General features: G+C 40.5%; 1 protein-coding gene across 4 annotated transcripts in view; it reads right to left on the bottom strand.

Moving 5' to 3' along the window:
• Positions 1-21,911: 21,911 nt before the first annotated feature.
• Positions 21,912-23,811, bottom strand: part of MCCC1 (methylcrotonyl-CoA carboxylase subunit 1) — a 58,611-nt gene continuing 56,711 nt past the window's right edge. For 3 of the 4 annotated variants that reach the window (XM_015472184.3, XM_010801297.4, XM_010801298.2), the window contains 2 exons: positions 22,764-22,835; positions 21,947-22,271 (listed from right to left, as the gene is read on the bottom strand). In XM_015472184.3, coding sequence (XP_015327670.1) covers positions 22,143-22,271; positions 22,764-22,835 — 201 coding nt within the window. In that variant the 3' untranslated portion in view covers positions 21,947-22,142. Of the gene's footprint in view, positions 22,272-22,763; positions 22,836-23,811 lie in introns of all 4 variants that reach the window. The other variant, NM_001205758.1, reaches the window with a different exon arrangement.

Here is a 23,811-nt window from a genome sequence, read left to right as displayed (position 1 = left end):
CAATAGTACAAAAATGGGTTCCCTCATGGCTCAGCATTAAAGAATATGCCTACAATGCAGGAGATGAGACTCAGATTCAAGCCCTGGGTAGGAAGATCCCTTGGAGGAAGGCATGGCAACCCACACCAATATTCTTGCCTGAAAGATCCCATGGAGAGAGGAGCCTACAAGGCTACAGTCCATAGGGTCACAAGGAGTCAGACACAATTGAGTGACTGAGCACACATGAGCACAACAATATGTAGCATTTGGGAAGCTAACATAATTCAATTGGAGGGGGAAAAAAAATGGCAAGAGACAACAAGAGAAGCCACAGCAATGGAAAGCCCATGGACCCCAACTAGTGTGTAGTCCCTGCTTTCTGCAACTAGACAAAGCCCATGTGCAGCAGTGAAGACCCAGTGCAGCCATAAATTAATAAATATTTTAGAAAAACATTGGCAAGGTGGGTGATAAGAATTCTTCCTTTGTTTTGTTTGTTTGTTTGTTTGTTTTTATTTCATGCCATAGGCATGTGGGATCTTAGTTCCCCACCCAGGGATCAAACCCACACTCCCTGAATCGGAAGCTCAGAATCTTAACCACTGGTTGGCCAAGAAGTTCCAAGACTTATTCTTTAAATATGCACCTATATCTGGGATAAATGTTTTTCAGTGTGCATAGCAAAATAGGAAAATCACCTCTACACATTTATAAATGTCTACCAAGCAACAATAATATGCCTGATCCTTAAACATGTCATCCTATTAAATGTAATTTCTGTATTTTTCAATCAAAAGAAGACATATTAAATACTGAAATGCCTTTCACAAGCACTTTAGAATTTTGAGGTGTTTTTCTCAGGGCTACACAGTAAGTAAATGCCATTTTCTCTGCTCCCTTCAAGATATGTCATTCTTTTCAAAGAAATTATTTGGGATGGGTGATGAGAGAAGAGTTTGGTGAAAGAGAAAGTTTCTGTGCAAATGTTGTAAAACTTTTAAAAAGTTAATATCAAGGTCAGGTTAGCCCTATAGCACTGTGAAAAAGAAAAAAAAAAACAAAAACTGTTAATATTATGAAATTATCATTTTGAAAATAAATATACAGAAAGAGGACGTCAATGAAGGAATCTAAAGATGAAACCCAAATAGGTTAATCTGTTGGGGGAAACCTGGAAACACCCTTTAGGACATTTGGGACAGGAGATGACAGGGCAAAGTTCTTTAGAAATGAAATGTGACCTGGCCACCCTTAATTGACCACAAGCAAAAGACAGGAAAATGTGGCTGCAGATCAACTGAGTAATGAATTTTAGAGAATTTGAAGAGGTCCCCTGATTTGGTTGATAGTCTGATGGGGAAGAAGGGTGCAAGGGTGAGGGTTGAATGGAGGGGAAGCAAGCACAGAGGTCCAGGGTCCGGCCTGACTGGTGAGCTCTCAGAAGGCGTTGGCTGGTGACAGCACACTTGGCAGATCAGGTCTGGCTGGAAAGAATCACCAGGGAGGGGTTAGGAGACAGGAAGGGATTATTTTCATTCCTGATCGATAGGATACAGCCGTACAGAGTAACAGCAAGCTGTGAAATGTGAAAGAGAACGCCTAGCTTGGACTGGGTGCATGTGACAGGGCCACATACCTTGGGTGAAGTGGATGGCCCAGAGCCCAGGTTCTCAGTCCTCTACCCTCTGAGTCAGGTGTTTCATTTGTTTGGTTGATCTTGTGGCTGAGAAGTGCCAAAGATTTGATTCCAGTCTTTGAGATGGATGATTTCTCAAAAGAAATCATGAATAATAGTTATTAAGTGACCTGCAATTGGAATATTTTATTTATATGAAGTTCTAATCCATTTTTTTTTCCTCTTTACATTTGTATTTCTTTTTTTAAGTATTTATTTTTATGTATTTACTTGGCTGTACTGGATCTTAGTTGGGGCACATGTGATCTTTGATCTTCATTGCAGCGTGCAGGATCTTTAAGTTGTGGCATGCAGACTCTCAGCTGTGCATGTGGGATCTAGTTCCCTGACCAGGGATCAAATCTGGGTCCCCTACTCAGGAAGCATGGAGTCTTAGCCACTGGACCATTAAGAGAGTCCCTGTAGTTCTCTCTATTTAACATACAAATTGAGGAGTGGCATCAGCTTTGAAATATTTGAAATAGACCTATGGGATGACATGAAAAAGTCACAGACTAAGACAATGGTGTTCTAGTCTGTCTGCATATGACTGAGCAAATCATACCTGTCTCCTTTGGCCCTCAGTTCCTCTGACTGGCAAGTTTGGATTAGATCAATTCTTGCTTTCCTCTCAACTTCAAATCTGAGCTTTGTTCAAAATTTCAGGATATGTAATTGTTCTCAGCATTCATTGAACACCTACATGTCAGCCACAGTATGAAGTACTATAAAGAAAGAACTAAACAGTTCCAGCATCATTGCCCATCCACCCCAGGAACCTAGGATCAGGCAATGTGGAAACTATGAGACTTGAAGAAAGAGTCTTTGGGCAGGTTTACAAGCACTGCATCCAGGTAACCCAACAGGATTATGGGTAAAGGGAGGCTGTGTGAAGCAGAGAGTGTGGGCTTTGAGTTACCTGGATTTGAGCTTGAACCAGACTCTATCACTTATTATGAAGGCAATGTCAGCATTTTCCTTAATACAAGATCCAATTCCCTCATCTCTAAAATATCTACCTCAGAGTATTGTGTGAAAAATCAGTGAGAAAAAGACCACAAATAACAAATGTTGGTGAGGATGTGGAGAAAGGGACACTTCTACGCTGTTGATGGGACTATAAATTGGGGCAACCACTAAGGAAAGCCGTATGGAGGTTCCTCAGAAACAGAAAACAGAACTGCCACATGATCCAGCAATTACACTGCTGGGTACATATCCAAAGAGGACAAAAATACTAATTCCAAAAGATACATGCACCCCAGTTTTCACAGCAGCAGTATCTACAATAGCCAATATATGGAAGCAACCTAAGTGTGCATCAACAGATGAATGGATAAAGAAGATGTGAGAGTACACACATATACATACACTGGAATACCACTCAGCTATAAAAAGAGAAGTTTTGCCATTTGCAACAACATGGAGGGACATCTGGAAGGTATTATGCTTAGTGAAGTAAGCCAGACAGAGAAAGACAAATACTATATCACTTACATGTGGAATCTAGAAAATAAAACAGATGAATGTGCATCTAACAAAAAAAGAAACAGACTTACAGATATTGAGAACAAACTAATGGTTACCAGTGGGGAAAGGGAAGTGGGGAGGGGCAAGATAGGAGTAGGGGATTAAGAAGTACAAACTACTATGTATAATATAAATAAGATACAAGGATATATTATTTATACATATATATTTATACATATTAAATATATTAATTATATATTATATGCATACATATAATATTGTATGTATTATATATATATTAGCGAAGGAATATAGTCAATATTTTGTAATAAATTTAAATGGAGTATAATCTATAAATAACTTTGATTCACCATGTTGTCCACCTGAAACTAATATAATATTATAAATCAACTATACCTGGCAGGGATAGGAAGGGCTTCCATATAAGCCACTTGTTTCACCACCTGCCTGCCTGGTGGGCACATGTCTACTTGTCAGCCTCGGGATGCCTCTGATCTCTGGCAACAGCCAGGGATTGGTCTTACAGCAAGAAAACACAGAAAAGAAAGAATGGGAGCAAGTATACAAATAAAAGGGCTTCTCAGGCGGTGCCAGTGGTAAAGAACCCACTTGCTAGTGCACAAGACATAAGAGATGTAGGTTCGAACCCTGGTCTGGGAACATCCCCTGGAGAAAGACATGGTAGCCCACTCCAGTATTCTTACCTAGAAACTCTCATGGACAGAGGAGCCTGGTAAGCTACCATCCATAGGTTTGCAGAGTTGGACACAGCTGAAGCAATTCAGCACGTACACATGCAAGTAGAAAATTATTTACTAATTCCCACAATGTTATGTGTAATAATGCTTAGCAATGAGGAGAAAAATCATCTGAAAGAATCATACATTATTTGGTTTTTGCTACCAATTTACTTTTATAGGAGTCTTGAATGATATAGTTCTAGAATTAGAGCTATTACCCCAACTAATGTTTGGAAAGATAGCAATACAGATCACAACACAGACCATTTTCAACATGTAAAAAAGTCTAACAGAAATGGTTTAGCTAAAGAAAAGCTTTCTACTGCTAAAATGATTGAAATTCTTTCATTTTAGCTGGAACTGTTTTAGTTCAAAGTAGTAATACATGTTACTCCAAGCTCATTATGAACTGCCTATGTTCTTTCATTGCTTAAAAAAAAGTGGAGAAATTACTTTATGACTTCTTTAAAAATGCATGTTGATAGGGGAAAAAATGGTTTAATACCAAAAGTCTTTGTTGATAGAAATAATTCAGTTCAGTTCAGTTCAGTCACTCAGTCGTGTCCGAGTCTTTGCGACCCCATGAATTGCAGCACGCCAGGCCTCCCTGTTCATCACCAACTCCCAGAATTCACTCAGACTCACATCCATCGAGTCAGTGATGCCATCCAGCCATCTCATCCTCTGTCGTCCCCTTCTCCTCCTGCCCTCAATCCCTCCCAGCATCAGAGTCTTTTCCAATGAGTCAACTCTTCGCATGAGGTGGCCAAAGTACTGGAGTTTCAGCTTCAACATCATTCCCTCCAAAGAAATCCCAGGGCTGATCTCCTTCAGAATGGACTGGTTGGATCTCCTTGCAGTACAAGGGACTCTCAAGAGTCTTCTCCAACACCACAGTTCAAAAGCATCAAATCTTCAGTGCTCAGCCTTCTTCACAGTCCAACTCTCACATCCATACATGACCACAGGAAAAACCATAGCCTTGACTAGATGAACCTTTGTTGGCAAAGTAATGTCTCTGCTTTTAAATATGCTATCTAGGTTGGTCATAACTTTCCTTCCAAGGAGTAAGCGTCTTTTAATTTCATGGCTGCAGTCACAATCTGCAGTGATTTTGGAGCCCCAAAAAATAAAGTCTGACAGTGTTTCCACTGTTTCCCCATCTATTTGCCATGATAAGGAGATTGTAAAAGGGTAGGGTCCCTGGTCAGGGAACTAAGATCTCATATGCTGCCTGGTACAACTGAAAAAAAGAGTTCATTGTATATTTGTGGGGAGTTCTCTGGTGGCCTATTGGTTAGAATTCTGGGCTTTCACTGCCTTGACCTGGGTTTGGGGAAGCTAAGATCCTGCAAGCTGCACTTTGTGGCCAAAAAGTTGAACAAAAAAAATTAAATTAAAAAATGAAAGAGTAAAGAACTTGGGAACCATTAAACTAGATAGCAATAGATATTAGAATAGATATTAGAAATTGACCTTTCAAAATGTTAAAAATATACTTCCTTCTCATTGATGGGATCTTCATGTATAATATGAATCTAAAATCAAATAATAGTGGCATCTGATTTTCTGTTTAGTAACAGTGACTTAAATGATCACATTCATATAATTCAATGAATTAAGGGGAACAACTTCAACAAAGAGGAAATACAAGAAAAGAAACAGTTTCTGAGAGTGTACCAAGTTTATACTCAAATTTCAATTCCAGTTCAAAACAATTCAAAAGAAAAGCAAATCACTTTCACCTTGCTTGTAAAACTGCAGAAAATTAAGATTTTTATTTTGTAATTTTCCATTTGTTTTACAGGAAGCTTTTTGATTTAGATTTTTGTTGTTGTTTAGTTTAGTTTTTGTTGTTTGTTTAGTTATATACTCTATTGATTAAATCAATCCCAATGTCAAGGAAGACAAGAATTGAGATGGTGGCAGATGTTACTGCTTCTAACAGATACTGTATATAAAAGAAAAGTCAACCAGTTTCCACGTTGTGGTTTCAATTAGAGCTCAGAATGAACAGACTCACCCAAGAGAATTTAGGATTCCACTGGCCTTGAGGAAACTCATAAGATGAATCATTTCTGGTTTATTCCAAAATAAATATAGATTTTAAACTTCAGGCAGGAGTCAGGTTTCTCACTAACCAAACTACCTTTTCAATCTCCCTCCCAGGTAGCTGTCTCTAAGTAACGCAGGGCAGATACTGAGACCTGATCACAGGCGTCTGGTCGAGGCCCAGGGGGAAAAGGCAGGCAGGCTGGCCTGGGGTATGAAGGTGGAGAGGGTGTCAAATGGTATGTTGGGTTATTGAGGTTCCAGTCACATATATATCAAAACATATATTAAAAATAGTGTTTTGATATCCCACTCAAAGAAAGACTAAATAAGGTATAATTTTTTACTGTAAAAGTTTTCAAATATATACAAAGTACACCAAATGGTATATGCACGCATCACCCAAATTCTACAATTATCATCTCAAGTCCAGCCTTGCATCATCCAACCCTACTTATACCATGGCCTGCATCATTTTGATGCAAATCTCAGATATTATTATTTCATTTGTATTTTAGTATCTCTAAAAGAAGCGGTCTTTAGGGGGGGGGAAACACAATACCAGTAACTCATCTAAAAAAGCAACAATAATTCCTTAATATCATCAAGTAAATGTGTTGTCTTTACATTTCCCTGGAGTGTCTACACAATTTTTTAAGAACATAAACTTTACTTAGAAAGTTAATTAACTCAGGTTTATGTTCTTGATTTCCTAATAATTTACAGACTCCTTGAGCAGAGGGACTGTGTTTTGTTTATGCCTGCTTCTGAGTGCTTTGCCAATACTTACGCCCAGATTTCACAGTAAAGATAATTAATTAAACGTGTAATGAGAGCTTTTTATGACTTTCCATGTAACTATATTCAAATCAGAAAAAAGTCATCACAACACCTGTCCAGATTTTTGGTACGGGAAATTGAGACAATATAGATCCTCAATCTCTTGAATTAAATTGAAATGAAAATGTTATATATGACATGAGCAAATGCAAATCTGAAACACCTGGCTACTAAAATTCTCTCTTGATAGTTATCACAGTTTCTGACAACCTGAGAAATTAATTCTCTAGAGAGAATCTGTCAGTTTTGGCATGCTATTCATGGTCACCAAATAAAAGTAAGAGAACATCCTTGATAGGAGAAAGATCCTATGAATTTTAATACAAAAATGGAAGGTTTGTCTTGGATTAACTCAAGATAAAGAGTTTTGAAAACCTATGCACAAGGGATTTTCCCTTTTGTACCATCTGTCCACCTGTTTCCTTTTCACTTCCACATTAGTTCTAGTTCTTTTTTAGTGTGGACAAATATATGAATTTATAGGAAAAAATAAGTGAGAGATGTATATCCTTAAGCATATGATCCTAATAGGAAAAAAGAAAGTTTTGTACATCAAAGTAAGTTCTACTTCATTTTATAATAGCAAAAATTTTAAATAAGCTGAATGTCTAAGATGAGGAAAATGGTTATATAAATTATATCCTATTTGATTACCAGGATAACTAAGGAATAATTAACAAGTTTTTAAAGTTAGAATTATGAAGACCATGTAACAACATGGAAGATGCTTATGATGTGTAAGTAAAAACAATCAGTGTTGAAATTTTATGAACATAATGATTTTGATTATGTAAACAGTGTACCTGTAAATAGAAGGCTGAAAGGAAATACAGTAAAATAATAATAGTGACTATGCTAGTGTGGGGGAATTATGCATGATTTAAAAAATATATTCCTGGCCTTTAGAATATGCTAAATAAATAATTTTCTTTTATTTTTTTAAAACTAAAAAGAGTATTAAATTTAAATACATTTTCTTCTTATTTCTTTATTTGGCTGCACCAGGTTTTAGATCCAGCATCCAGGGTTTTTAATTGCAGCATGTGATATCTAGTTCCCTGATGAGGCTCAAACCCTCTGTATTAGGAGAACAGAGTCTTAGCCACTGAACCACCAGGGAAGTCCCTGTTTTCTTCTTTTTAAAGTATGTATCCAGCTTGCTGCTGCTAAGTCGCTTCAGTCGTGTCCGACTCTGTGCAACCCCATAGACAGCAGCCCACCAGGCTCCCCCATCCCTGGGATTCTCCAGGCAAGAACACTGGAGTGGGTTGCCATTTCCTTCTCCAATGCATGAAGTGAAAAGTGAAAGTGAAGTCGCTCAGTCATGTCCTACTCTTAGCGACCCCATAGACGGCAGCCTACCAGGCTCCTCTGCCCATGGGATTTTCCAGGCAAGAGTACTTATAAATACATAAAACAATATTTATATTTTTATATTTTTATTTGTATATAAAATATAATAAAAGAATCAGGTTAACTTTTAAACATGGTGAAATAAAATATAATTTCTTTTTTAAGTTTTACTTCTTTTACTTAAGTATTAAATACTATAAAGTATTTAATAACATAATACCTAGCAGGGATCCTTACACATTAGGTGTTTGACGTATATATTGGCTGAATAGATTCGAAAATGAATTCATTTGTGCATTCATTCAACAAATATTTGTGATGACCTGCTTCACCCAATGAATATTTTTGCTGACTTAGAAAAGGTTCAAATGATTTTTTAAATTATGAAATATGCATAAGAATACAAAAACATAAGTGCACTGCTTAACAAACTGTTGTGAAATGAACCCCCAAGCCAGGTTAAGAACCAACATTACCAGCACCCTAGAACACCCACACCTGCATCCCTGACCCCAACCCCTGCTTGCAGCCAGTGGCCACCAGGACAGAGGCAGATGTGTAAGGACACTTGGGAAACTGCAGGGCCTCCGCTTCCAATGCCCTGGGCATTTGGTTTTTTGGTAAAGTTTGCAAAAGTAAACATTTTCCCACCTTTGGTTAAGACCTCTGTGTACTTTCATAGCTAATTTTGTATTCCTCGTTTCACCTTTTTTTCCTTAGAGTCCCCACAAATTGTATAAGCTTCAGTTCAGTTCAGTCTCTCAGTTGTATCCAACTCTTTGCGACCCCATGAATCGCAGCACGCCAGGCCTCCGTGTGCATCACCATCTCCTGGAGTTCACTCAAACTCACGTCCATCGAGTCGGTGATGCCATCCAGCCATCTCATCCTCTGTCGTCCCCTTTTCCCCCTGCCCCCAATCCCTCCCAGCATCAGAGTCTTTTCCAATGAGTCAACTCTTCACATGAGGTAGCCAAAATACTGGAGTTTCAGCTTTGGCATCATTCCTTCCAAAGAATACCCAGGGCTGATCTCCTTTGGTTGGATCTCCTTGCTGTCCAAGGGTCTTCTCCAATACCACAGTTCAAAAGCATCAATTCTTTGGCACTCAGCTTTCTTCACAGTCCAACTCTCGCATCTATACATGACCACTGGAAAAACCATAGCCTTGACTAAACGGACCTTTGTTGGCAAAGTAATATAAGCTTCAGGACCCACAAAATCTGAATCTGCCCGTAGACCACTATCCTGACTATTAGGTATTGTTAGCTTCCAGACAGGTTACACAGTGTAAAACTGTGCCGTTTCCCCATTTAGAATGTGCCGGATAGTTCTGTGAGCACTACCCCTTGGCTACTCCGAGAGTTACTTAGAGAAGAGAATTGACTGGCCTTTCACAGGAGCATGGTACGCGGTGTGGGTTGGCGTTTCACAGCTGTGGCCCCCTCAGAGCTGGGAATAGATCTCACTTGGCTCTCTCTTCTTTCTGAGACATACTCAGTACATCTCAGTGATGCACAGGGAGGACAAGGCCAGCCTATTACCTCCAGAACTAGTCTCTCTGAGGTAGAGCTGCTAACAGACACCTCTCTTGTTAGGCACACAGAATATTTATCATAAACGTGAATAGTTTGCTAACATTTTGAAAAAATAAAGAGATATCATGTAAAAAGTCGGCTTTCTGACTTCTGGTAAGCAGTTCAAAGATGTGCCCACTTCTGGGCCCACATTCCCACCTGACCTGGCACCAACTGGGTACAGCTGCAGAACAACTACTTTCTGAGGCCTGATGACCTCCTCCCTGAACTCATTACTTCACTTACAGGTGTTGTCTGAGTATTTGGTCCCTTTATGCATTTGTATTGACAATCTAAGGTGGCTCAGTTGTAACAGAATCCACCTGCTAATGCAGAAGATGCTGGTTTGATTCCTGGATCAGGAAGATCCACTGGAGAATGAAATGGCAACCACTCCAGTGTTCTTGCCTGGAGAATCCCATGGACAGAGGAGCCTGGTGGGCTACAGTCCCTGGGGTCACAATGAGTCAGACACAACTGAGTAAGCATGCATGCACAACCCATTACCTTGTATTAATACAAAATGCTTTCTTCAGTGATCCTTAAAAAATTAAATGTAAAAATAAGAAGGAACAAACTCCCCTCAAATACTCCATGATGACTTTCTTGCCAATATTTCCTGAACCCTTTACAATGGTGCTAGCAAGTCACCACCTCAAATGGAGTTAAACTATCTAAATGTACACAGATGAAGAAACTGAGAAACACACAAAGGTTCATCTCAAATGAAATAGTTTCCTGATCAGAAACAGTAAAAAGCAGCTAAACATATCTTTAGATCTGTGCTTACTGAATTTTAAGGTGTATCAAACTCTTACCTGGAGACCTTGTTAAAACACATGGCTGGGTCCCCTTCTCAGAGTTTCTGATTCTGTAGGTGTAGGATGGGGCTGAGACTTTGTATTTCTAAGAGGTCCTCAGCTGTTGTCCACTCTGCTGGCCTGGCATGCTTTCTGAGAACCACTGAGGCATGCTATTCAAAATGCAATTCCCTGGCTAGGTGCCTGGGAGTCTGTTAAGAATGGAGAATCTCGGGCCCTGTCTAGCCCAGTGGGATCAGGATCTGCAGTGGCTTGTGGGAACATTACACAGATGCGCTGGACTAACTTGTCACTCCCAAACCTTCCTGGGGCCTTTGTTAACTATGCAGAAGGCCAGTCCTTCCCCTTAGAAATTTATTCAGAAATCTATTCTTGTCAAGTGCTCCAAGTGATTCTTATCAGGAAAGTTTAGGGAAAATAGGCTAATGGTGGTATTAACAAATCCAAAGCAAGAATATATTTAAAAAAAAATAGGAATGAGCAAATGAAAAATTTTAAAGTGGGAAATCCCAGGGGAGAAGATTGGTAGCTTGTCTTCAACTTTTTGGGGCTTTGGAGCCAACAGTATGCATTGCTTTTGTGGAGAGAGATGCATCACATTGTCAGGTCCTTTACCATGCAACAAACTCCTTTCTTCTGGGTTCTTGCTCAACAAGAAGCCTCAACATTATAATTTGGCTTACAAGTGTTTTTCGCACCAGGAGAAACACACCACTCAAATCAATACATGTATTCTGATTTGTGACAGATACATTTCTCACTGTGAATCAAAAAATAATTAAGGTATTGATATATTTTTCTGCGGGTTCTCTTAGTGTCTCTAAGAGATCAAACCACTTTTGTTTTAATAACAAAATCAAATTTCTGGGCTCATGTGTATGTTATGCTGTTGGAGGAAGGGACAAATATTTTTGCCCATAGGTAGGTGTTTGTGTTCAGTCGTATCTGATTCTTTGCAACCCCATGGACCGTGGCCCACCAGGCTCCTCTGTCCATGGGATCTTTCAGGTGAGGATACTGGCATGGGTTGACGTTTTCCCCTCCAGAGAATCTTCCTGACCCAGGGATTGAGAATTACATTAGCAAATAATAAAATTAGGCAAAAATATACAAGAAATAAACATTTTTAAAAGTTAAGAGTTAAAGAAATTGTCTTAAATTTTAATTCTTTCAGTTTTATAAGTGAAATGCTGGCCTTGGTGAGTCCTATGTTTTCCCTTAATCTGTTTTCACATTCTCCAGGAAGAGGGTGAAAACCTACCCTTCTGCTTAGAAGACCTAATCTGTTACTGAATCTACCTACATTTTTTTCCCAAATATCAGATGTTTCCAAGTCCTTTCAAGTATTATAAATCTCTGAGAATTGAGGAACTCATTGCCTCCATCTACTGTCCAATCCCACAGTTTTCAACTGGGAAATTAACAAATTCTTTGTCAATGTTGAAACATGGTATTTCTATTAAGGCTTCAAGTGGATAATCTTATTCTAGAAATGAGGCCATCAGAGGATCGGTTTGTTTGGAGGATATTTTAATGTTAACCCCCATTCTGAATAGAACAGTTTTTATTTCCAAAGTTCCAATTCCACCTTAAGTTACACTGAGTTTTTAAAGGCATCTCGCCAGTTGTATGACTGGGATCCTCTGGTCAAGCAAACATGAGGGCCCTGGTACCATTAAGTTCTCTGGGTGGAGATCTGAAAGCATGAAAAGATATTCAGCCAAGGAGGAAAGGTTTTCAGAAAATAGGTAAGAGTGTAACTGAGCAAGACCCTATGGGTACTTTGGGGGAAAGACCCCCTCCCATATTCTCTGCTTTAGCTCCTCTCTGGAGTACCTAGATAATAGTGTATGAGGCACATTTCCTGAGTTATTTTACAGATGTGAAAGTCAGTTCAGTTGCTCAGTCATGTCTGACTCTTTGTGACCCCATGGACTGCAGCAGGCCAGGACTCCTTGTCCATCACCAACTCCCAGAATTTACTCAAACTCATGTCCATCGGGTTGGTGATGCCATCCAACCATCTCATCCTCTGTCGTCCCGTTCTCCTCCCCCTTCAACCTTTCCCAGCATCAGGGGCTTTTCCAACGAGTCAGTTCTTCACATCAGGTGGCCAAAGTATTGGAGTTTCAGCTTCAGTATCAGTCCTTCCCATGAATATTCTGGACTGATTTCCTTTAGGATGGACTGGTTGGATCTCCTTGCAGTCCAAGGGACTCTCAAGAGTCTTCTCCAACACCACAGTTCAAAAGCATCAATTCTTTGGCACTCAGCTTTCTTTATAGTCCAACTCTCACATCCATACATGACTACTGGAAAAGCCATAGCTTTGACTAGACAGACCTTTGTTGGCAAAGTAATGTCTCTGCTTTTTCTATGCTGTCTAGGTTGGTCATAACTTTTCTTCCAAGAAGCAAGCGTCTTTTAATTTCATGGTTATAGTCACCATCTGCAGTGATTTTGGAGCCCCCAAAATAACAGTCTGTCACTGTTTCCATTGTCTCCCCAGCTATTTGCCTTGAAGTGAAGGGACCAGATGCCATGATCTTAGTTTTCTGAATGTTGAATTTTAAGCCAACTTTTTCACTCTCCTCTTTCACTTTCATCAAGAGGCTCTATAGTTCTTCTTTGCTTTCTGCCATAAGGGTGGTGTCATCTGCCTATCTGAGGTTATTGATATTTCTCCTGGCAATCTTGATTCCAGCTTGTGCTTCATCCAGCCTGGCATTTCTCATGATGTACTCTGCATATAAGTTAAATAGGCAGGGTGACAATACACAGCCTTGATGTACTCCTTTTCCGATTTGGAACTAGTCTGTTGTTCCATGTCCAGTTCTAACTGTTGCTTCTTGACCTTCATATAGATTTCTCAGGAGGAGGAAACCCTTTAGGGAGCTTTATATTGGCACCTTTACAATAAATGCTGAGCTTTCCTTCACTGCAACCCAGTGTCAGTAGATTAACTTTACTGCAAATTGGTGAGCAGATCCCAGTTTGGTGTGGTAATAAGAGGAATGTAAATTCTTGATGAATAAAACTGTTACCCCACCCCACTCCCCCAGGAGATAGCATTATATAGTTAGCACAGAATTTTGGAATGAAAAGTCTTGGTTTCAGTTTTGGTCCCAACAACTATTGAAAATATGATTGTGTCGAAGTTTCTCATTATCTCAGTCCCTTCAAATTTTTATGAGGATAATAATGGTGATGTGAGAGTTGGACCATAAAGAAGATTGAGCACCAAAAAATTGATGCTTTTGAACTGTGGTGTTGGAGAAGACTTTTGAGAGTCCCTTGGGTTGCAAGGAGATAAAACCAGTCAATTCTAAAGGAAACCAACCCTGAATATTCATTGGAAGGACTGATGCTGAAGCCGAAACTCCAATGCTTTGGCCACCTGATCAAAGAGTCAACTCATCAGAAAAGACCCTGATGCTGGGAAAGATTGAAGGCAGGAGAAGAAGGGGATGACAGAGGATGAGATGGTTGGTTGGTATCACCAACTCATCGAACATGAGTTTGAGCAAGCTCCAGGAGATGGTGAAGGATAGGGAAGCCTGGCATGCTGCAGTCCATGGGGTTGCAAAGAGTTGGACATGACTGAGTGACTGAACAACAACAAAATCGTGGTGATACCTCTTGGTGATGAAATGTCAGTACATCCCAAAATGGGCTTCATAAATGTGAGTTGTTACTGTGGGCACAGTAAAAATACCTTCAACTATTTGGTGTTTTTAACTTAATTTTTCAATACTTCATTATTAGTCTTTGACCCAGCAATTCACTTCAGGGAATTTATCCTAACAGATATAATTGAGTATGGGAAAAAAAGATATTGTCACATTATTCACTGCAGCATTTCTTAATAATACTAAAATGCTGAAAACAACCTAGATGCCCACCAATAAGTGTCTAGCTGAATAAATTATATCCATTGGGTGGAACAAATGGAATGCCATGCAGCTGTAAAACAAAATAAGGAAACTCCCTATATTTTGTTAAGGAAGGCTCTCTAACACACATTACTAAATAAAAAAGCTAAGTGCAGAACTTGACTTTTACTGTAGAAGAGAGGAACAAAGGGAAAGCAGTCAAGAAACAGTAGTCAGTAGAGTGCTCCTCAAGGGAGTGTACCTAACAATCTGATACATATCTTTGAGTTGTTTGCAGGAACTCTGGTCCCCACCCAGGTGATCCCAGACTAGTTGGAATCTAGGGAATGATGATATTGACCTTTTCTGACCCTCATGACTTCAATTAACTAAAGCTTGGCCTGTCAATCTTTGCTCCAGTTCTACGCTGAATTCCCCCCGCTCCAGCCCCTTCGTGAATATGCATATACCACAAAAGCCCCTTCATGCCTATGTAGAACACTGTTAGCTTAAAAATTCCCCAGGGACTTCCCTGGAGATCCAGTGGTTAACACTTTACCTTCTAATGCAGGGGTTGCAGGTTCCAGCCCTGGTCAGGGAACTAAGATCCCACATGGCTCACAGCCAAAAAAACCAAAACATAAAACTGAAGTGATATTGTAACAAATTCAGCAAAGACTTTAAAAATGGTCCACATCCAAAAAAAAAAAAACAATTTTCCCCAATTTTGTTGTTTGGGACACTGCTTTGGGAGAGATCCCTGTGTTCTCCTTACTTGCTGAAAGTAATAAGTCCTTCCTCCTCCCAGTGTTTGGCTTGGTTGTATCTTTGGAGGTGAACTCAGTTTTCAGGTAATAAAGGATACACAACAAACAATAGTGGTTAACTAGGGAATTTCCTGGTGGTCTACTGGTTAGGATCTACTCTTTCACTACCCAGGGCATGGGTTTGACCCCACAAGGCGAGTAGTGCAGCCAAAAAAGAAAAAAGTAGTGGTTACTACTGCCAGAGGTGATGCGGCTGTGTGGTAGGGAAGGAGATTTTCACTGTATATATTTTTATATATATTTTTGGATTTTGAAGCATGGGAATATATCCAGTTCAGTTCAGTCGCTCAGTCATGTCCGACTCTTTGCAATCCCATAGACTGCAGCACACCAGGCCTCCCTGTCCATCACTGACTCCTGAAGCCTACTCAAACTTATGTCCATCAAGTCAGTGATGCCGTCCAACCATCTCATCCTCTGTTGTCCCCTTCTCCCACTTCCAATCTTTCCCAGCATCAGGGTCTTTTCAAATGAGTCAGTTCTTCACATCAAGTGGTCAAAGTATTGGAGTTTCAGCTTCAGTATCAGTCCTTCCCATGAATATTCTGGACTGATTTCCTTTAGGATGGACTGGTTGGATCTCCTTGCAGTCCAAGGAACTCTCAAGAGTCTTCTCCAACACCACAGTTCAAAAGCATCAATTCTTTGGCACTCAGCTTTCTTTATAGTCCAACTCGCACATCCATACATGACTACTGGAAAAGCCATAGCTTTGACTAGACAGACCTTTGTTGGCAAAGTAATGTCTCTGCTTTTTCTATGCTGTCTAGGTTGGTCATAACTTTTCTTCCAAGAAGCAAGCGTCTTTTAATTTCATGGCTGAGGTCACCATCTGCAGTGATTTTGAAGCCCCCTAAATAAAGTCCGTCACTGTTTCCATTGTCTCCCCATCTATTTGGACCAGATGCCATGATCTTCGTTTTCTGAATGTTGAATTTTAAGCCAACTTTTTCACTCTCCTCTTTCACTTTCATCAAGAGGCTCTTTAGTTCTTCTTTGCTTTCTGCCATAAGGGTGGTGTCATCTGCCTATCTGAGGTTATTGATATTTCTCCTGGCAGTCTTGATTCCAGCTTGTGCTTCATCCAGCCTGGCATTTCTCATGATGTACTCTGCATATAAGTTAAATAGGCAGGGTGACAATACACAGCCTTGATGTACTCCTTTCCCGATTTGGAACCAGTCTGTTGTTCCATGTCCAGTTCTAACTGTTGCTTCTTGACCCGCATATAGATTTTTCCACAGTTTGTTGTGATCCACACAGTCAAAGGCTTTGTCGTAGTCAATAAAGCAAAAGTAGACATTCCAAAATTAAATATTTATTTGAGAACAGACTAATAATATTTACATGGCTGAGGAACTAAACATGTGTGGCTTATCTTAAATATACGATAGCATGGAATGACCTCAGCAAGGGTCAGTTCTGCGAGAGGAGCAGGGAAGGTCGAGGGCAACTGTGGATGAGAAGTCTGTTTAGATGGAGACATCAAAAAAGGAAGCTCTGTGTGTGGCCAAATATGTAACAGGAACAAACAGGCAGGTGCCAGTCTGCCTGAAAATTAACACGAAGGCTGCTTTCAGTAATGGAGAAAACCATATGGCTTTTATGATATAGGAGGTAATGAAAAAGGAATAAAAACAACTGGGAAGACAGAGACATCCCAGGTTACCTTTATTGTTGTTAGTGATTTTGAAAATTATTTTCTGGTGGTGGGAGTGGTGTATGTGGAATGAGAGTTATTTCAAATGTAATCAAAGGGTTTAGGAAAATGCTAACCAGCAGTGGTAAGAACAGAGAATGTTAGCCATCTTGGGAGGGAGGAAGTTACATACAGGCTGTGGTTGGAGGCTTCAGGGAAGGCAACGCAGTGCAGGAGACTGAGTCCGAATCAGAGGCACCAAGGCATTCTGCTTCCTGGGATCCAGCAGATGGGGAGACAAATGTCAGGCTGACAGGGTAATCATCGGTATCAGGGCTATGATATCTGCTAACGGTCAAGGCACTCGCAGAAGAAATAGTGTCTCCAGGGTTACTCACAGGGTGTGGGGGTGGATAGGCAAGACAGCTCCCACCCAGCCAGAGACTTTGAGAGTTGTGAGCAGGGCCTCCTGGGATGCCCTATACTGAGTACAGTCTAACTTATACTCTGAGACTCAGACTCTGAGTCTACCCAGACTCTGAATTAGTAGTTAGACTACTAACCCCAAGGCTGCAGCTCCCTGGGGCCAGCCCTCAGGGAGCAGGGTGTCATTAGCAGAAAGGGACTAATGACCCAAGACTCCCTACTCTGGGCTTGGAGCAAAGCACTTGGGGACAGCCATCTCCTCCAGTCTCACCATGCAGTTTAAATCACATTTTCCTTTTCCTGGGTATTTTGAAGCTTAGTGTGAATATCTAGGAGTGCTTTTTGAGATCCTCTGATGAAAGGTGCAACAGAAATGTAAAGTATTACTATCAACACGGTAAATATTTTAACGGCAACAGCAGAAGTTCTATGTGTAGGCAGAACATAGTTGCACATTCCAACACCCAATATTCCTAAGGGAACCATTGGGGAGTCAAAAATGGTACTTGTGCAAGAGAAGAGAAGCCAGTGATAGTGGGGGAAAAAGAGTTGAATTAAGTAAGAGCCCTCTCTACAATGCTGACCAGTGGAATGGTAATGCCCACTCAAACAGGCTTTATCCAGATACCAAGATTTCCCCTCCAAGTACCAGCCACAAACATGAGTGACAACTGATGTGGATGGTGGAGCAGGTCCAGGCCCAGCCTTTGCGCAAGAGGCAAGCTGCTTCTGGAAGCACTGTAGTCCCGTTAGCAGGCAGACAGGCTCTGGGACATGCCAGCCTGGCAGCTGACTGTTGTAGAGGGAGGGGCTGATGGAGGCTTCCCCTGACAGCACCAGTCTGCCTGAGGTCGACAGGTGCCTGGCTGACCCTGGAGCAGGCTAGGGCTGAGGGAGTGGAGAGAGGGGATAGAGTGATGCATGACCAGGCAGGATTTTTTCCCCCACCACAGGTCCTGGGAATTTTGCTGGCAAGAATAATCAGCTGGGCTTAATTTAGTGCAGTTTCTTAATTGCTCTTACGCAGTAACTGAAGTTAGAAATTACTAATAACTGCCAGGTGAGTATAAATGATGTTTCAAGCACAGTGCTATAGTCAGCCTCTATATTTTCTCATTTAATCTTCACAACTCTGGGAGGTAGTGCTACTACCCTCATTCACAGGCAGAGCTCCGAGAAGGTGAAGGACATGCCCAAGACACTACAGTAAGTGGTCAGGCTAGGACCTGAATGCAGGAACTGTAACTCCAAAGCTGTTTTGTCTACAACACTATGTGTCTTCCTCAATGGTTAAAAGGCAACCATCAGGGCTCTGAAATTTTGTTTTCTTGGTTATTATAGTCCTAAAACACACTGCATCCAGAATGTTATCGTCAAAGATAAGGTAGCAAACAAGCTTTCTTCCAACTAACAATATGGCTCAGGTTTTGATCCATGCCTATAAATGGATCTTATCCAAAAAAGAACTGCTTTGAAGTCAAGGAGACATGAACATGGACCCCCTGGCCAGGCTTCCATATTTGGTGCCTCTTTCGGACTCACTGTCTCCAGCCTCTTTCCACTTTCCAATCTATATTCCAGACTGTGGCCAGAAATAACTCTGAAAAACCTGTCTGTTTGAAAATCTCCAGGGCTCCCAACTGCGTTCAGAATAAAGCCCATCCCGGACGGGCAGCCCCGCTCGGCCACGCCCCCCACGGCCCAGCCCCCGCTAGATCTCTCTGAGCCCCAAGCAGTGCGCACTTTCACACCTCGCTGTTATTATTAGCCCTGCTAGTTCCTTTGCCTGCAATGGCCTGGGCTTACCTTCTTTCTGCGTCTGGCAAATGGCTTTCCTCCAAAGGCTGGTTCAAATGTCACTGCTGCTCCCTCAGCGTCCTGACCCAAAGCAGAATTTATTACTCCAGTCGCTTGACCCTCCCCGCTGAGGGCACCTGGTGCCCAAGCATATTATACCACTCACCATCAATTACAGTACATTACTGGATACAGCTGGATCTTGTTTCCCGTTAATTGAGGCAAGGGCAAAAACCATTTCTTACCATCTTTGCTTTCAGAGGCCCAGGTATACAGCAAATGCCCTAAGTGTTTTAGAAGAAATAGATGTAGTTATGTGCAAAGGAACCGCTCACACAGCACCACAGCGATGATCTCAAAGAAAGTCCCCAATATATGGATAACTGGGGTAGCTGGCTTCCAATTCCTTCTCTACACATCATTACTTGTGATCCACAGAGCTCCTCCACCATGAAATAGAGAATAACTTTATCTTGTGCTCCTGAAGGTATGAAGAGGGTCATACAGCAACCCCAAATTGCTACCAAAGCACCTTCGCTCTTCCCTCCGGTCAAAAGAGGAAGTTTTGTTTACACAAGGGAAAAGGCTGTGTTGCTAAAAGTATAGTTAAAAGCACTGGTTTAGGATAGTCCCTGGTGCTCCAATGATTAGGACTCGACGCTTTCATTGCTGAGAGCTCTGTGCCATCACCAAAAAAAGCCCTGGTTTTGATGGTCTCTTCCTTTACTTCCTCATGACTATCTATCTGTAAGCACCTCTTCCTAACTGGTTTTCCAGCCTCTAGTCCTTTCCTCTTCCATCCAACTTGCAAATTACTGCCAGAATAAATTTTCTAAAATATTATTTGAATATGTAATGTATATGTATTGATCACCAAACATCCAGCTGTACAACGAGAACACTAAACCGTAACCTGCGTCTACCTGAACATACTTCATACATGTCAACCCCTTGCTTAATTACCTGGAGCTGATCACTGTCTTTAATTTTTAATTCTACTTTTTAAAGAATGTTTTATTAAAGGGGAAATGGTGGGGGAGAGGTAAACTAGGAGCATGGGATTAACAGATATAAACTACTATACATAAAATAGATAAGCAACAAGGACTTACTGTATAGTACAGGGAACTATATTCAATAATCTGTAATAACCTATAACGGAAAAGAATCTGAAAATAATAGATATCAAACTGAACCACTTTGCTGTATACCTGAAACTAACACATTATCAACCAGCCATACCTTAATAAAAAAAGCTTTATTATATATATATATATATATATATATATACACGAATCTAGTTGATTTTGCAAGTCTGTAAAGATAGTACCATGTGTCTATCTCCTGGTACATGCTATTTCACTATTATGAATTCGAATTTCATCCATGCTGATGCTCTTGTTTATTTTGCTGTTACATAGTATTCCACTGTGTGCCATACCACAGTGATTTATTCCTTCTCCTGCCAACCAACTCGGATCCTTTCCAAAGCTTTGCTATTACGGGTAACGTGGCTATCAACATTCTTGGTGCACAAGTGTGTTTGTACATTTCTGAACTGGGATGTTAGGTCATAAGGTATACAAATGTTCACCCTTATGAAATAATATCAAAGTTTTTTTTTTAAACAGACTCTAATAAGCCAGATAAAATTTTCCCTGCTGAAAAATAATTCAGTGTAACTACAACTTGCAAGATAAAATCTAAACCTGCCATTCCATGCCAGTTACCTTCTGGTCCCAAACTAAATTTCATACTTTCTCTCTTATTGTCCCTACTCACCCATCCAAGCACTTCCCTCTCCAGTTGGGCAGATTTGCTCCCGAATATAGAACCCAACTTGCTCATTTTCAACAGTGTAGGCTCTGCTCCTTCCTTTCTAGTGTATAATTTCCATGCACTCCTGCTACTGCCCTTGGGTTCTCCTTCCTTAAAGAAACCTACCCTGTGCACACCTGCCCACTGAAGTCTCTTCCCCCAACTCCTGAAGACCTGTATTCTGCACATCATAAGCCATCAGCCTTCACCCAGACCCACATCTTAGTGTGTTGAGTTTCTTGCTGCCTTGTTGGAAAAATGGATGTTCTAACTGCTGTGTGATCAGATGTCCTTGGGAACTCAGCATTTCCAAAGTCAGTATCTAGTACATTTCTCACCACTCTCTTGACAATGGAATTACTTAATTTTGGATTTGATTGTTTTCCACATAACGTTTCACATGATTATGTCTTATTTTCCCAATTAAGTCATCAGCATCTTAGAGTACAAAGACCATATTTTAAAATCTCATTGCAGTCTCTACAACATTGAATGCAGTCTCATGTGTGCAGCTAGAACTCAATTCAACAAATATTTAACACTTCAGTAGATACCTGAAAATGAAGAGGCTTGAAAGTGTGTTTCTAGAAAAATTATATTCTAGTGTACAATTTAGATATTATATATACGTGCATAAAATACATATACACAAAAGCTTAAGTGTGTGGATATACATTTGTACAAGCTTAGCAAGTACAATAAAGACAAAGGCGGTCTGGATAGAAACTTTCCAATCACAAAAACAAGAAACAAATAACATCCAAGCCTTTAAACTGCCTAAGAAGTTACTCTTTGGCAAAAACTCTTAGGTTGAGTTTAGTGCTATGGCATCTGTCTCTGAAATATGTTAATGTTCATTTTTGTCATGACTGTGCCTGGGAGATAACTCATTTAGTTAAGTGACCTTTTCTCTCTCAGTTCTCTTTTGATCAAGTTGCTGCCCACCTGCCTAAAAACAATGCATGGTATAATATTTGAGGCAGAAAGAAACCATACTGTCTCCCAATTTAAAAAGTATACTTTAATTAGTATGAAATATTTTGAGAGAATTTATTGTATTTGTGACCCAAGTACATGATTTTTAAACATGAAAGGGTTTTAAGCAGAATCATACAATCATTTAGTAAAAGTGCTAGTCGTCAGATCCCGAGAAAAGCAGGAAGGCACTTTCTCTTTTTGGTGTGGATACTGTATTGAACATGTTGCTTAACTGGCTGTTTATTTGATGGAGTTTAATCTGCTTCCCTTTCGTCAGAGTCTTCCTCCTCAAACTCGACTAAAGGAGCGTGTCTGTTGGCCTGAGAACCTTCTTTGTAGAATACCTTCTTGATTGTGCCATCCTTTGGCGCCTTTATGGTATGCTGTAGAGACACAAGGCATGGCAGACAATGGCTGTGATACTAACGAGGGTTGAGCACACACCAAGTCAAGACACAGGAAGAGTGAGAAATGAAGTCAGCTGCTTTGATGTTTTGTCATGTATCAGTGCTTCCTGACCTTTCTCACATCGCAGCACACTGAGAAAATCAAAACATGTTTATGGTGCACTTGGGGGTTGAGAGGCGTCATTACCTTGATACACCTGTAAACCATTCAAGGTCAATAATTGGGAAGCTCTGGATTAGCTAGTAATTCTCAGCCCAAGCTTCACAGTAGACTCTCAGCTGGGAAGCTTTTAAAAACTACTGATCCTTGGGCTCCCCTACAGGAAACCCCAATTCAACTGGACTAGGGAAGGATTTTTTTCCCCCTGATATTTAAAATGGTCTTAACTTACAAAATAAGACAAAAGAAAAATTGGGACCGACAGCTCCCAAAATTTACTTGGCAAGTGAACCCATGATTTCACTTACTTCCATTTTCATGGCAATCATAACCATCAGAGAGTCTCCAGCTTTTACTCTGTCTCCAGCTTTCACAAACACCTAGAGATTCAGAGCGACAGGTTAATATCTAAAAAGAGAGGTCCCTTGTGATGGTCTACATGCGATCTGACAACTGGGCAAGTTATACACCTGATCTGTGGTGCGCAGAGTTGGTACAAACGTACAGAGAAGTATGTGTCTATGTGCTTGTCTTGTCTGCCAAAGACAAACACACTGGCCCCAGTCAGAGACCCACAGGTCCGCCTGGCATTGCAGGCACTGTCATAGTGGGGTCACTCCTTAGTTCCCCACCTTCACCACCCCCGCCCCATCTAGTTTTCCTTGAATCAGTGAATACATTCTACATATTTCAAGTCTTTTTGTTTTCTCATGAACAGACAGACAAGACATATCACCAACAGGGAAGGACTATAGGCCCACGTCGCTTTATTGTGCTTTGCACATAATGCCTTTTTTTTTTTTTCCTTTTTTTAAGAGATTAAAGGTTTGTGGCAACTTCATCAAGCACGTCTCTGGGTGCCATTTTCCCAACAGCATTTGCTCACTTTGTGCCTCAGTGCCACATTTTGGTAATTCTTGCAATATTTCAGTATTCCTCCACCAGTAAAAAGATTATAACTCACTGAGAGCAGTGATGATGGTTAGCATTTCTCAGCAATAAAGATTTTTTAAGAATTTTATTTTATATTGGCATATAGTTGATTTACAACGTTGTGTTAGTTTCAGGTGTATAGCAAAGTGATTCAGCTACGCATACATCTAAGTATTTTTTAATTATGGTATGTATGTTGTTTTTTTTCTAGACATGATGCTATTGCACACTTGACAGACTACAGTGTAATCATAACTTTTATATGCACCGGGAAACCAAGAAATTCATGTGACTTGCTGTACTGTACTTGGTGGTAGAGAACCTCACAAGTAGAGATACTGTAGTATCTCTACGGTATGCCTGTACTACACTTAAATGTCTTCACGACAGGCAGAGTGCAGGGTCTTGCCTGGCTTTCTAGTT

Source organism: Bos taurus, chromosome 1 (genome assembly GCF_002263795.3).
Source record: "Bos taurus isolate L1 Dominette 01449 registration number 42190680 breed Hereford chromosome 1, ARS-UCD2.0, whole genome shotgun sequence".
NCBI classification, from domain to species: Eukaryota; Metazoa; Chordata; class Mammalia; order Artiodactyla; family Bovidae; genus Bos; species Bos taurus.
The sequence above is the reverse complement of the archived record's forward strand: the minus strand, read 5'-3'. Positions and strand labels throughout refer to the sequence as shown.